The sequence below is a fragment of the Penicillium verrucosum genome (genome assembly GCF_028828655.1).
Source record: "Penicillium verrucosum strain IBT 35672 chromosome Unknown utg000001l_segment0_segment0, whole genome shotgun sequence".
In the NCBI taxonomy this organism is placed as follows: Eukaryota; Fungi; Ascomycota; class Eurotiomycetes; order Eurotiales; family Aspergillaceae; genus Penicillium; species Penicillium verrucosum.
In genome coordinates this window covers 10,659,561-10,671,548 of record NW_026643210.1, presented here as the reverse complement: position 1 = coordinate 10,671,548, position 11,988 = coordinate 10,659,561, and the positions used below count along the sequence as shown (strand labels likewise).

Below are 11,988 nucleotides of genomic sequence, written 5' to 3'. Positions count from 1 at the left end.
AATATTGAGCAGTAAATATGTGGGAGCGACGGCTTGCAGTCTTTTGGCCTTGGAAGGACCGTCCAGATGCCGTCTTTCACTATCTTGCACTACCGTTTCCAAGACGTTGGGGGCGAGAAACCCGAATATCATGAGCCGACCAAGCACACCACAGCATGGCTTATCCACTTTCTCACTTTTAGCGGATGACTAGCGAAGACATCTAACAAGGGGGGGACGTAAGACAGAGTGAAGGGCCAGGTAATCTAGCATTATCGCCACCAATTTCACTAACCCCAATTTTGCTCCCAGCAGTTATTCTACACCTTGTTTCGAATCGCAACAACCTCGGCCCCCTTTGCATACATACATACATACGTGTATCTCCGCTCAGAATACAACGATGGCAACCACTGTGTGCAATGAGTCAATTGACCAGCTACAGAACCAGGTGACGGAGTCACTGGGGGCTTTCCGGAGTCAGCGCGAAGAGACAGATCGCGTCGCCGCGCTGAAGGCAGCACAGAGACTGGTGAATGCATTACAGAAGCCACAGGATTCGGTCTATCATCTGGCCTACTCTGTAATTATTAGACCATCCAGGGTGACGATATTGGTGCTAACCTAGTCTAGCCTACTCACGCCATGTGCGTGCGCATCGCCCTCGACATGGACATATTCGCAACGCTAACGGAGCGTAATGGGCCGGTGTCACTTGATGATCTGGCAGCCGTCAAAAAGGCCAGTCCAATCCTAGTTGGTAAGTCATCATCGATTGGCTGCCCGATATTGATTGGGCGACTGACGATAGAACCGCCCGGATAGAACGAGTCTTGCGGATCTTAGTTGGAATTGACTATGTTGGCGAATGCGACACGCGCGTCTATATCGCGACTACGATGACGCGTCAGCTGACTGACAGACTAAGTATTTCTGTGATCAAGTTTATATTCGATGTTGGCATGCCTACTCTTGCTAAGGTCCCCGAGTTCCTCCGCCGCCAGGACCACCGAAACCCACAGGGCGCCACTACAGGCCCGCTACAATTCACCGAGAAGATTGATGAATCGATTTGGGCCTGGTTGCCACAGAATCCAGAGAAGCTTGATTATTGCAATACTTTTATGGAAGGTGACCGTGGCGCGCGACCCGGTTGGCTTGAATGGTTCCCGGTGGAAGAACGTCTTCTATGTGATGCTAATCCCGACGCGGAAACGCTTATGGTTGATGTCGCAGGGGGTCGAGGCCATGACCTGGCGGGATTTTTGGCACGATATCCTGATGCCCCAGGCCGTTTGGTACTCGAAGATCTGCCACATGTTTTGGGAGAGAGCACTATTGATGCGGAGCGTATCGAGAAACAAGCATTTGACCTGTTCAAGCCACAACCGATTCATGGTGAGTTTCTTCCGCCGCTATTTCATTTCGGTCATTATTGACATTGGTTCCAGGCGCTCGCATTTACTATATGAAGTTCATCCTTCATGACTGGTCTGACGAGGAGAATCATGTCATTCTTACCAAACTGGCTGGTGCAATGAAGCAAGGTTATTCGAAACTGATCATCGAAGAGTTTGTGTTGGCAGATCGCGATGGTGCGATGTTACCGGCGATGTGGGATTGGGAAATGATGATCTTCTGTAACAGCATGGAGCGGTCCAAGTCCCATTGGACTCGCTTACTGGGAGAAGCTGGTTTCCGGGTTATCAAATTCTGGGCACCGCCTGGTGATGGGCAAGGCATTATCGAAGCCGAACTCAAATAGTGGAAGAGCGGTTTGCTCGGAGTACCACGGCAAAGCAGCTTTAAATCATCCTGACTCTTTTGATAAAATAATCATTATAACTTCGGCCTCCACTTTCTATCTGATATTCGCTCTGGGGGGCAGAAAATGGAAGAGGAAACGAGAAACTTGCCAGGAATGACACCCCGAGTAAACGAACCTGAAATATTCATGTTCTCGTAAGATCTCGCAGGTGTGGCTCATCTTAGAGTCGATGGACAGTGGAGCCCTATTAATGGGAAGCCAGGAGAAGAGAGAGAGCAATTGTATTGGTAACTGCTAACTGCTAAGGGAGAAGGGGAAAAGAAGAAGAGGGAGAGGAGACTACAGTCCTGTCGGTCAGGTGATACCCTATCACAACACCTATCAAGCAGGGACTCTCCATCCTAGCACCCTACAAGCGATCTTGTAGAATTTGATTTCGGCTCTTCCGACACAACCATTGCAGTTGCCATTTTGGATCTTTGGCATTTGCTATTAATATTACTACTCCGGGTATCCAAGCAAAATCAAGTGGAATTTATATCTTATTTGACTCTATAACTAAACTAATGCTAACGCTTCAAACATAAAATATCAATCAAGAACACCCCAACCCCCAAGCGATGCGAACACACTCGAATATACAAGCAAATTCAACACCTCAAACCAAAGGTGTATGTTGATCATTGCTCTGTGCTCGCGGCATGTGTTCTCTAGTAGATGATTGACCTACTGTAGTCTGAGATGTTGTGGAGGTAGTGTGGCTGTGGCTGTGATGGCTTGGAACTAATGGGGCATCTTGAGCTGGGAAGTATTCCGTATCCGGCTTGTTGGTGAACATCATAGAGGAGCGGGTAACCTCAAGATCAGTGGCGGAGTTGTGTTTCGTGGCAGCAAGGGGTATCTTCGAGTACGACGGACTAGCCTCTAGCTCTTTTTGGGCTGCAATTCGTCGCGCCTTTGCTTTATTGCGTAAGCAGTAGAGCAGACTGAGGCCGCCAAATAGCGAGATCATGCAACAGCCAAATACAATTGCTGTTATGTTACCCCTGCGGTTCCACTCTAGGTATTGTCAGCATGGTGGGAATATTGGGCCTCATGGGTTTGGAGACTCACCATCTAGCTCCGCGGTGGAACTGCTCGTTGCAGTTGCTGTTGAAGTACTCGTCGTCGTCGAAGCGCCAGTGGTTGTCGTTGAGGAAATGGCGGTAGTCGAGCTAGTATTCGAGCTGGTAGATGTAGAGGTTGTGGATGTCGAGGAGGTAGAGGTAGAGGTTTCCGACGTGGAGGTTGCGGTCGTAGATGTCGTTGTATCGGTTGCATCGGTTGTGGTGTCTGTAGATGTAGTAGAGTCGGTTGTCGCAGTGGTGTCTCTGGCTTGGATTATCTCGCCATATCCACGTTTGCCGTAGAGATGGGCTACCTCAGTCGGCTGTGGGACTAACTCCTCGACGGATGTCGTTGTGGCTGGAATCCATGTGGTTTCAGAGATATAAGGATGACCGAGCACCCGAGAGCACAGCACTGTGCACAATCCGAATATTGAAAACTTCATGATTTTTCAATTAAGGTAATTGGATTGTAGCGGGAAAAAGGTGAAGAATCTTAGGAGGGTCAGAATACTAATTTAAGGCTGGTTTTAGGATTTGATAGATTCGCGGGAAAAGAAATAACAGCCATGTGGTATATTTAGACCGACGGGTAAAACAATTTCCACATCAATTTAGTCTCTAATTATGCTCTTGCCATGGTTTAGTGCCTTATTTTTATGCTAAACGTTGTGGAAACAGCCAGTGGACAGTGGGTGGAGAAGCCTTAGTTGAACTGCACACGCAAATGCCGCGCGGCGCGCCACAAGGCTGGTTTTACGCTTCAATGGATATATATTTCATTTTAGTACTCTACTGAAGCTTCAGTGATCTTCAATAATATGCACACACATATTATAACCAGTAGGGGCGAGACCATCTCGAGTAGGGTGGTATATTGTTGAAGTTTGAGAGAGGCTCAAAACACTACATATCACACGATGTCTTGCTTGCACTGCCTCTCATAGATTCCTAGCCACCGCGACTGGTTTCTATTTTCACTTTGATTTCTTGTCTACAAAATATGGGCAAATAGCGAAGCGTACCGACTATTTTTGGAATTTATCCTGCCAAGACACTAAAAATCGGCGCCATTCCAATAATATTTTGGCATTGAAAAATTAGATGTTCAAAAGAAAAAGATGTATTTATCATGATTCATTTATGAAAAGAATCGAGATGTAGACGAGATTCATGTAAAGATCCAATGTCTTCTAAGGTTAGATCCAAGGTCTTAGCTTGTGATTGATGCCTCACATATCAGGCATCTAATGTTAAAAAAAGCTAAAAACTTTCACCTTTGACATGACTAATCACAGCCATGCTAACGAAGTATTTGGGCAAAAGGGCAATGTACACGCTCGTGACGAATTACATAGTTAGTATGCCTTGAGGATATGCCTGGTACACAAATGACGCAGTTCAATGCCTTTGTCCGAGCACTTTTTGAGCGCCACACAGCTTGGGACGGCTTAATACTGGTTCAGGAAATGGGAGATGAAGAACCACGTGCCTATCTCTACCAACTCGACATCATCCCAAAAAAAATCAGTCCCGAGGTTTCAAGGTCGTTTCGGTGCCTGCCAGAAGCAATGACGCAACTTGAAGTTGCACACGATTCCATTATAGAGGGAACTACCTTAAGTATGTGGTATTGTGACAAGACCATGTGGCTTCTGGAGTTACAATTTTCGACGGGATGTAACCCCCGCAAATACTACAACAGTCCGCTGATATTTTCTTCATATGTAAATATATAGGTAGTATGACTTTGATACCAATTGAGTTTTCCCATCTAACATACGTAGGTACTTCCTGACGGAGCTACCGAACCCTAATTAGAAGAGCTCTCCTGGTAGTACAATTTGGTAATCAGGTGCTGCATGGGATTTTATTGTTAACGATTTTCTCCGAAAAAGGATACATTTGTATGTATATAGGCAAAATCATAAATCTTCTGTTACATTCATATTGTGTCAGTTGACAATTTGGCTTCCGAGTTAATGGCTCTACAGGTTGAATCATAGAATCTCCTTACTTCATATAGGCCCGCTTTTGCGATCTATACAAATATCCTCAAAACAAATTGTTTGGTCCGTGGGTTACATTCGGGAGGTTACTGATATAATGCCGATGAGGTAAGGTTCAGGGGATCTTGTACATGTCTTCCGGTATTTTACTATATTCATGCTGGAGCGTACTTCCCTGGTTGTTTTACAGCTTCTACCATTGTGGATCATGGTACAACTTCAACCGGCGTAGTGCAAAAAGAAACAGGGTCTCTAGAAATGAATTTCTCCAAAAACAAGAGGATAACATTGGAGACACATTGAAAATGCCATTCGTGGAAGGTTCTAACCCGCCTCAAGGTGATGTTAATACCTATTTCCGTATGGCCATCGGCACATATATACAGTAAAACAACGACTACTACCCATAGAAATACCCGGCAGTTACCCTGTACCTAAATGGAATGGAAAAAAGGCGCAATCACCCGATTGTGAGGTCATTAACGCACCTAGTCTAGGATTTTGTCTATCAAAAGATTTATGCCAACCACATGGTTCCTTGAAACCAGGGCTGTGATTGGATTCGGAGAGATGAATAGCAAACATCACATTCATTCTCCTGATGATTAAACTTCGTATGTCAGCTGCGAGAAGCGCCGAGTCATCTGCTGAACCAAAAATATATTTAAGGATGTGAGACTTGCAGAAAACAAATGTGAATATCGTGAACAAGAATTCAAAAGTTACAAACCATGGCGAAGATACGATTCATTTTAGGCGTGATTGCGTTGCTATCTACAATCGTTCATGCAGTATCTACTGGGAAGCATGACCTACGTCGTGTCAAAAGACAGTCGTCGGCAGAGCGACTGGTCTTTGCACACTTTATGGTAAACATGCCCTGGACTCCCTCCTTTGTGCTTGACGTATACTTACAATCCAAAGATTGGAATCACCAGCAACCGAAACAGTGCTTCGGATTATGATGATGATATGAAGCGTGCTAAGTCTTTGGGGATTGATGCATTCGCCCTGAACATCGGCGTAGACCCCTATACTGACCAACAACTCCAACTGGCATACGAATCGGCCGCCAACAATGACATGAAAGTCTTTCTTTCATTTGATTTCAACTGGTGGTATATTGATCAGGCTACCGCAGTTGGCCAGAAGGTTGCCCAGTATGCTAGCAACCCTGCACAACTTCTCGTCGATAACAAGGTGTTTGTTTCATCATTCGCCGGGGATGGAATGGATGTTGCAGCTTTGCGAGCCGCAGCTGGAAGGTCGATCTTTTTCGCACCTAACTTTCACCCTGCTACTGGGACAGATATCTCGCCAGTTGACGGCCTCTTGAATTGGATGGCATGGCCAAACAATGGAAACAACAAAGCACCAACTCCAGACCACAATATTACTGTAGCTGATGGGGATCGAGAATATGTCGACGCCCTTGGCGGAAAGGCCTATATTGCCCGTTAGTGTTTTCCTTCGTTGATATTCAAATTGGTGTTCTGACGGTAGAGCAGCTGTATCGCCGTGGTTTTTCACGCATTTCGGCCCTGAAGTTTCTTACAGCAAGAATTGGAACTTCCCCTCTGATCTCCTGTGGTTTAACAGATGGAATGAGATCCTTGCGCTGAAACCGCGATTTGTCGAGATTGTGACATGGAATGACTACGGAGAGTCTCATTACATTGGTCCTCTGAACTCACCACATACTGATGACGGAGCCTCAAAATGGGTTAATGACATGTGAGAATATCCAAACCGCCATTATGACCGACTCAACTAACGGATGACTACAGGCCCCACGACGGATGGCTGGACATTTCAAAACCATACATTGCTGCATTCAAATCAGGGGACTCGTCTCCCACCAATCACATCTCATCTGATGAGTTAGTCTACTGGTATCGTCCTGCACCACGTGGGGTGGACTGCGACTCTACAGATACCTGCATGGTACCAGCCAACAATGGGAGTGGAAACTATTTCATGGGCCGTCCAGATGGATGGGAATCCATGGCGGATTCTGTCTTCGTTGTCTCGTTACTTACATCCCCAGCCACAGTGCAGGTCAACAGTGGCGGGACTGTCTATAATTACGAGGCACCAGCAGGGGCAAGTGCAAAGGAGATTCCGATGGGAGTTGGCTCACAAAGCTTCGCGGTCGTTCGTGATGGACAGACTACTCTGTCAGGGACAAGTTTGAAGGAGATCATCAACGGATGCGTGTGTGGTTTGTATAACTTCAATGCATATGGTAAGTGGATTTGTCACCATTGTTTATGACACCATTTCTAACTGGTGTTTAGTCGGAACCCTTCCAGCAGGATTCAACGATTTCCTCCTGCAAGATGGGCTCTCTTCCTTTAAACAAGGACTCCGTGACCAGTCATGTCAACCCAGCCCCTCATTAGGTACAGTTCCTCCAGCTGCTCCATCTTCTAGCACGAGCACCACTTTTCCAAGTTCTCCATCGAGTACAACAGACCCTGGACAATGCTCCAATTCTCCGTCAACTGTCGTGGTCACCGTTACAATTACTCAGACTCCACCAGCTTCAACCCCAACTGGCGGTGGGAACGGCGGAGGTGATAATAGTGGAGGAGATGGTAGCAGTCCAGGCGGCGGAGGCGGGGGTAGGACCTGCATTGCAGGAACAGGATCCAATAACCACGCTGGGCTGTGTTCCTTTTGCTGCAAATATGGGTATTGTCCATCTGGACCTTGCACCTGTACGCAGTATGGGAGTGCTGTCCCGGGTCTACCATCAACTGGAATTCATGGGGTGCCTCTTGTCGGCGAAGATGATTCGTATCTGGGTCTCTGCAGTTTCGCATGCGATCATGGCTATTGTCCGCCTACGGCCTGTAGAGTAGCTTGAGTCTGAACCTTACAAGGGTTGATATGTAGTTCTCACAATATATTATTGATGTGTGGATATAAGCAGAATAGTACTTGTTCTAGGATGTAGGTTCCAAAGCTTTCACAGGATATAGTTTTACCACTGAGCTCAAACTGACTATGTAGTACTTGCGCGGGTCTTGGGAATGTTTTCCTATCCAAATTAATATTAAATTTTATTAGACTAAGTTTTATAGCAATCTCTTTTGTGGCAGGGGAAAATATTGTTGTAAGGCAAGTGAATGCCAAGTAGGTCAATGGAGACTCACTACATCAATGCTGCCAGAGCTTGAACTGCGACACAAGACAGTAGGAGACCAGTAGACGTTAACCTTTCAGCCACGCCCGACACACCCGTAGTGGCGCCTGTAGCAGCGGCCACACCCGCCGCGGGGGTAGTGACTGCGGTAGCAGCAGCGGGTGATGCATCGCTACCGGGCGAAGCCTCTGTAGTACTTGTCGCAGTGGGTCCATTCGCTGTTGCTGCAACGGCATCAGCAGTTGATGTTATGGTGACCGGCAACAGGGATAACTCGTCCCAAGCGATGGTTGAGGTGCTGGTACCAGGCGTAGCGGCTCCTTGCCCGGTGACAGTGTCTGTACATGTATAAGCCCCTGTCGGGAGATCGGTGACCTCGCAGACGACATGATTATATCTGTTGAATCAATGAGTAACCCATCGCCGCTCGTGGAAATGGTTGAGAGTTGAGAAAACGTACAAGTTGTCGGATTCGGCGGTTATCAAATATTCGACAGTTGTTGGGGCTGCGGTCAGAAATAGGCCAGGGCCCATACCACATTCGGTGCTATTGGTTTTTCCGTGCGGGCAGTTGATGCTGTATGTAGTAGTTGCTGATTGCTATTTCTAATTAGTTGGATATTCGTGGATCATTCCCATTGATACGAACCGCTGCCAGAACTTCACCCAACAAGGATTGAGGGTCGGCATTTGGAATGAACAAGGAGACGACAGGATAATCGGCAGCCAATCCCAGCGTTGCAAACGCCAGGACAGCTTGCAGAATCATTATGTGCTGGTGTCTTTGTTTATATGGTGATTGAATCCACAAAGAAGACGATATATTTGGCAGGCACCGGATTATTTGAGATCAGGGGTCCTCCATTAGAAGAATAAATTATCTCGTTCTTGACGACGCTATCATCATAGTTTTCTAAGCCTGTCGTGTTGTCACGGGAACTTCTTGCGCGCGTCTATTGAATATCGGGATGATGAAACGTACGTGTCATACGGATCAAAGGCCGGTGATCATACTATTCATCTTAGCATTGAATATTACAAATTGGCAACCAAAGCCAGGAAGGAGAAGAAAAAGAAAGCAATGGAAAAAGTCACAATATATCTTAGCAATTCGAATTGTGATCTTGCCTCATCTCCGCTTTGGTGAATGCGTCGTATGCTGAACACTTGAACACATATTTATACGAGGAATATCGGTATGATAGCATCATTATTACCACTCTCGAATAGAGCCGTCCGGTCCATAGAACTCCTTGGGTTGCCAAGGCTCTGTCTCCTTGCTGATTTTCCGTACCAGGTCTTCGTCAATATCAATTCCCAAGCCGGGCTTGGAGGTGGCAGCCACATATCCTTCCTTAATATCGAAGACTGTCTTATCGAGCAAGTAGCTGTTCAGATCGATATCTCCAGCTTCAACATTGTAGTGCATGCCCAGCGACATCTCTTGGATAACAAAATTGGGTATCGACACGGCCACTTGGAGGGAGGCTGCTAACGCGATCGGACCCAGAGGGCAATGAGGTGCGATAGCAACATCGTAGGCTTCAGCCATGTTTGCGATACGCAGAGTTTCGGAGATACCACCCGCGTGGGCAATATCAGGCTGTAGAACATCTACCGACGAATCCTCCAAGAACCTCTTAATATCCCACCTAGAGTATAAGCGCTCGCCGAATGCAATAGGGATTGTAGTCTGCTCGGAAAGTTGTTTGATCGCTTCGGGATGCTCGCACAATAGAGGCTCTTCAATGAATAGAGGGTGGTACGGCTCCAGCGCCTTGGCCAACTGCTTAGCCATAGGTCTGTGCAGGCGACCGTGGAAGTCCAGACCGGCATCAAGACCCAGAGCTTTGACCTGCTTCAATCGTTCCACGCAAGACTGTAACACAGCAGGTGAGTCGAGCCAGTTGATATCTTCAGTGGCATTCATCTTGACACACTTAAGGCCCTGGGCGATTCGTTCTTTTCTGTTAACAGAGATTGTTAGAATTTTGCTTTCTTTTACTCTGCTCTCTTTTTTCGGAACCCACGCTGCAGCCTCAACATCGCTTGGTCGGTCACCTCCAATCCAGGCATAAACCTGCACCTTCTGGCGCACCTTTCCGCCCAGGAGCTCGTGAACCGGGACACCCAGCTTTCGACCCTTCAAATCCCACAAAGCGATGTCGATCCCCGAAAGAGCTGACATGAATACCGGTCCACCCCGGTAGAATGCAAGTCGCCATACTGTCTGCCAAATGTGTTGAATATCGCTGCCAGGGACGGTTAGCCTTTTGGCTGTTGTGAAAATGATAGATCCAGGCATACTCCGCTTCGTATCCCACAATGCGGGTGATAATTTCATCGAGCGCCCCCTCGACAGCAAGAGAATGTCCTTCTAGTGTACCCTCTCCCCAACCGAAGCGCCCCTCTTCATCGGTGACTTTAACAAACAGCCAGCGGGGCTTGACACGGAAGTATTCGATGGACTTGATTTTCGCCATTGTGAGGTGAGTTACGGAATGAATCTATCGGGTATTGTATAACTCCGGGGCTAGAGCAATATAATTTGGGATATGACCATGTTATATTTGAAGGAGGTTCGCGACCCAACCCCACATAAACGTATCCCACGCGGGGGCCTCGGGGGAAGTCCGGGCGGTTAAGCTAATTGCCGTCAGCTCCCCCACGTCGAGGGGGTAACAGGTTCAATGCATAAGCATATTCTGCTTTTATGTGTTGGTTGTTGGTTGGTGGGAAAATTGTCTTTCATGCGGGACAAGAAAGATGGGGCTATCATTACATCTAAAGATACCTCAAGGAATACGAAAGTGAGATGAACAAAGATATAGAGCTCAATGATAAACCACCTTCTAGGATCAATATTCAGATTATCCAAGACCTAACTTCCCCCTTCGGTGTAGCTTCCATAATTTTACTGTCTGCTATTATTCTTGTAACCGCATGTATATATATACTCCGTATAAGATAATGCATTCATTTAACCCCAACCTCGTTCGGCAAAGGTCGGAGACTGTGGCCTGCTAGTTCTATATAAATGAGGAGTCTCATTGGCAGATTTTTAGTCTGTCTGTAGCTTAGCTTGCGACCATGCTGCATGAATTAAATGTAAGAAAGACTGTATTTGAAACGTATCTTCTGTTAAAACATGCCCTCTAGTAAAAGATATGATTATTTACACTAAGCTCCAAACCATGCCTTGTTGGAAAGCACAGCATCTTCCTTAAGCAGATTTGTCATTATCGTCATCATAATCCTCCTCATCCTCCAGCTCCACCGTAAAAGGATCGGTCGATTCTGCAGACCACAAATAATATTCACGTTGCTCTGCCGAGTTCTCTTCCCATGGGAGGAGGAGCTTCCTGAGGCCTACGTGCACCAGCTTTTGAAAATCTTCAGGGTCCATCCACATCCCTATCATGACCACTTGATAGTAGCTGACCGGCAGGAGTTTGGCGCAGGCGTCAGAAATTTGCTGGCCGGCTTCTTCAAGCTTCCGAGCCCAGAAGATTGCATCCTGGAGATCAGAGTGTCGCTTGCAGATCCCGTATTCGTCTTCCTACAGAAGATATGAACACCTCACTTTTGCTGCTAGCGCAAAGTCAGGCTTCAGGAAACGGAGGCCCTGGATGGATTCGACGGCCTCGGCTTGCTTAACCTCCTCATAGGAGAGGGTCTCGACAACGGTGGTCAGAAAATCGATTAGAGCCGATTTATAATGTAACTTTCCCTCCACCAACTTGAAGTCGCCCAAATTTTTGAGATCGTGTAGAATTGCCGGGTCGCGGACCAGAATGTCATCATCTTGTGTGACTCTGTGGCCTTGCATGTTGGCGGCAGCGCCCCCACGAGAATGAGGCTTGTGGGAATGACATCACGCAAAGCGTTGACGCACTCAGTTATCTTTGCTGAGTTGGTGGACATAGAAACTGAACATTTATTAGCAGAGGTTCAACTAGAGGCGTCGCGCTCCACAGG

At 47.0% G+C, this 11,988-nt stretch overlaps 6 protein-coding genes across 6 annotated transcripts; 2 read left to right on the top strand and 4 right to left on the bottom strand.

Moving 5' to 3' along the window:
- Nucleotides 1–382: 382 nt before the first annotated feature.
- On the top strand, nt 383–1,744 carry N7516_003896 (uncharacterized protein; the record flags this gene model as incomplete). Its single annotated transcript, XM_057216616.1, has 4 exons — nt 383–562; nt 613–739; nt 805–1,377; nt 1,431–1,744. The coding sequence occupies 4 exons, from the start codon at nt 383–385 to the stop codon at nt 1,742–1,744; spliced, it is 1,194 nt and encodes a 397-aa protein (XP_057078499.1).
- Nucleotides 1,745–2,405: 661 nt separating this feature from the next.
- N7516_003895 (uncharacterized protein) lies at nt 2,406–3,299 on the bottom strand (the record flags this gene model as incomplete). Its single annotated transcript, XM_057216615.1, has 2 exons — nt 2,406–2,806; nt 2,861–3,299. 2 exons carry the CDS (start codon nt 3,297–3,299, stop codon nt 2,406–2,408), a joined length of 840 nt encoding a protein of 279 aa, XP_057078498.1.
- Nucleotides 3,300–5,593: 2,294 nt separating this feature from the next.
- Nucleotides 5,594–7,731, top strand: N7516_003894 (glycoside hydrolase family 71 protein; the record flags this gene model as incomplete). The annotated part of the gene is made up of 5 exons (XM_057216614.1): nt 5,594–5,731; nt 5,787–6,318; nt 6,371–6,596; nt 6,650–7,107; nt 7,160–7,731. The coding sequence occupies 5 exons, from the start codon at nt 5,594–5,596 to the stop codon at nt 7,729–7,731; spliced, it is 1,926 nt and encodes a 641-aa protein (XP_057078497.1).
- Nucleotides 7,732–8,019: 288 nt separating this feature from the next.
- Nucleotides 8,020–8,779, bottom strand: N7516_003893 (uncharacterized protein; the record flags this gene model as incomplete). Its single annotated transcript, XM_057216613.1, has 3 exons — nt 8,020–8,407; nt 8,471–8,610; nt 8,660–8,779. 3 exons carry the CDS (start codon nt 8,777–8,779, stop codon nt 8,020–8,022), a joined length of 648 nt encoding a protein of 215 aa, XP_057078496.1.
- Nucleotides 8,780–9,223: 444 nt separating this feature from the next.
- N7516_003892 (mandelate racemase/muconate lactonizing enzyme family protein) lies at nt 9,224–10,493 on the bottom strand (the record flags this gene model as incomplete). The annotated part of the gene is made up of 3 exons (XM_057216612.1): nt 9,224–9,977; nt 10,041–10,262; nt 10,318–10,493. 3 exons carry the CDS (start codon nt 10,491–10,493, stop codon nt 9,224–9,226), a joined length of 1,152 nt encoding a protein of 383 aa, XP_057078495.1.
- Nucleotides 10,494–11,233: 740 nt separating this feature from the next.
- N7516_003891 (uncharacterized protein) lies at nt 11,234–11,839 on the bottom strand (the record flags this gene model as incomplete). The annotated part of the gene is made up of 2 exons (XM_057216611.1): nt 11,234–11,569; nt 11,594–11,839. 2 exons carry the CDS (start codon nt 11,837–11,839, stop codon nt 11,234–11,236), a joined length of 582 nt encoding a protein of 193 aa, XP_057078494.1.
- Nucleotides 11,840–11,988: the final 149 nt, after the last annotated feature.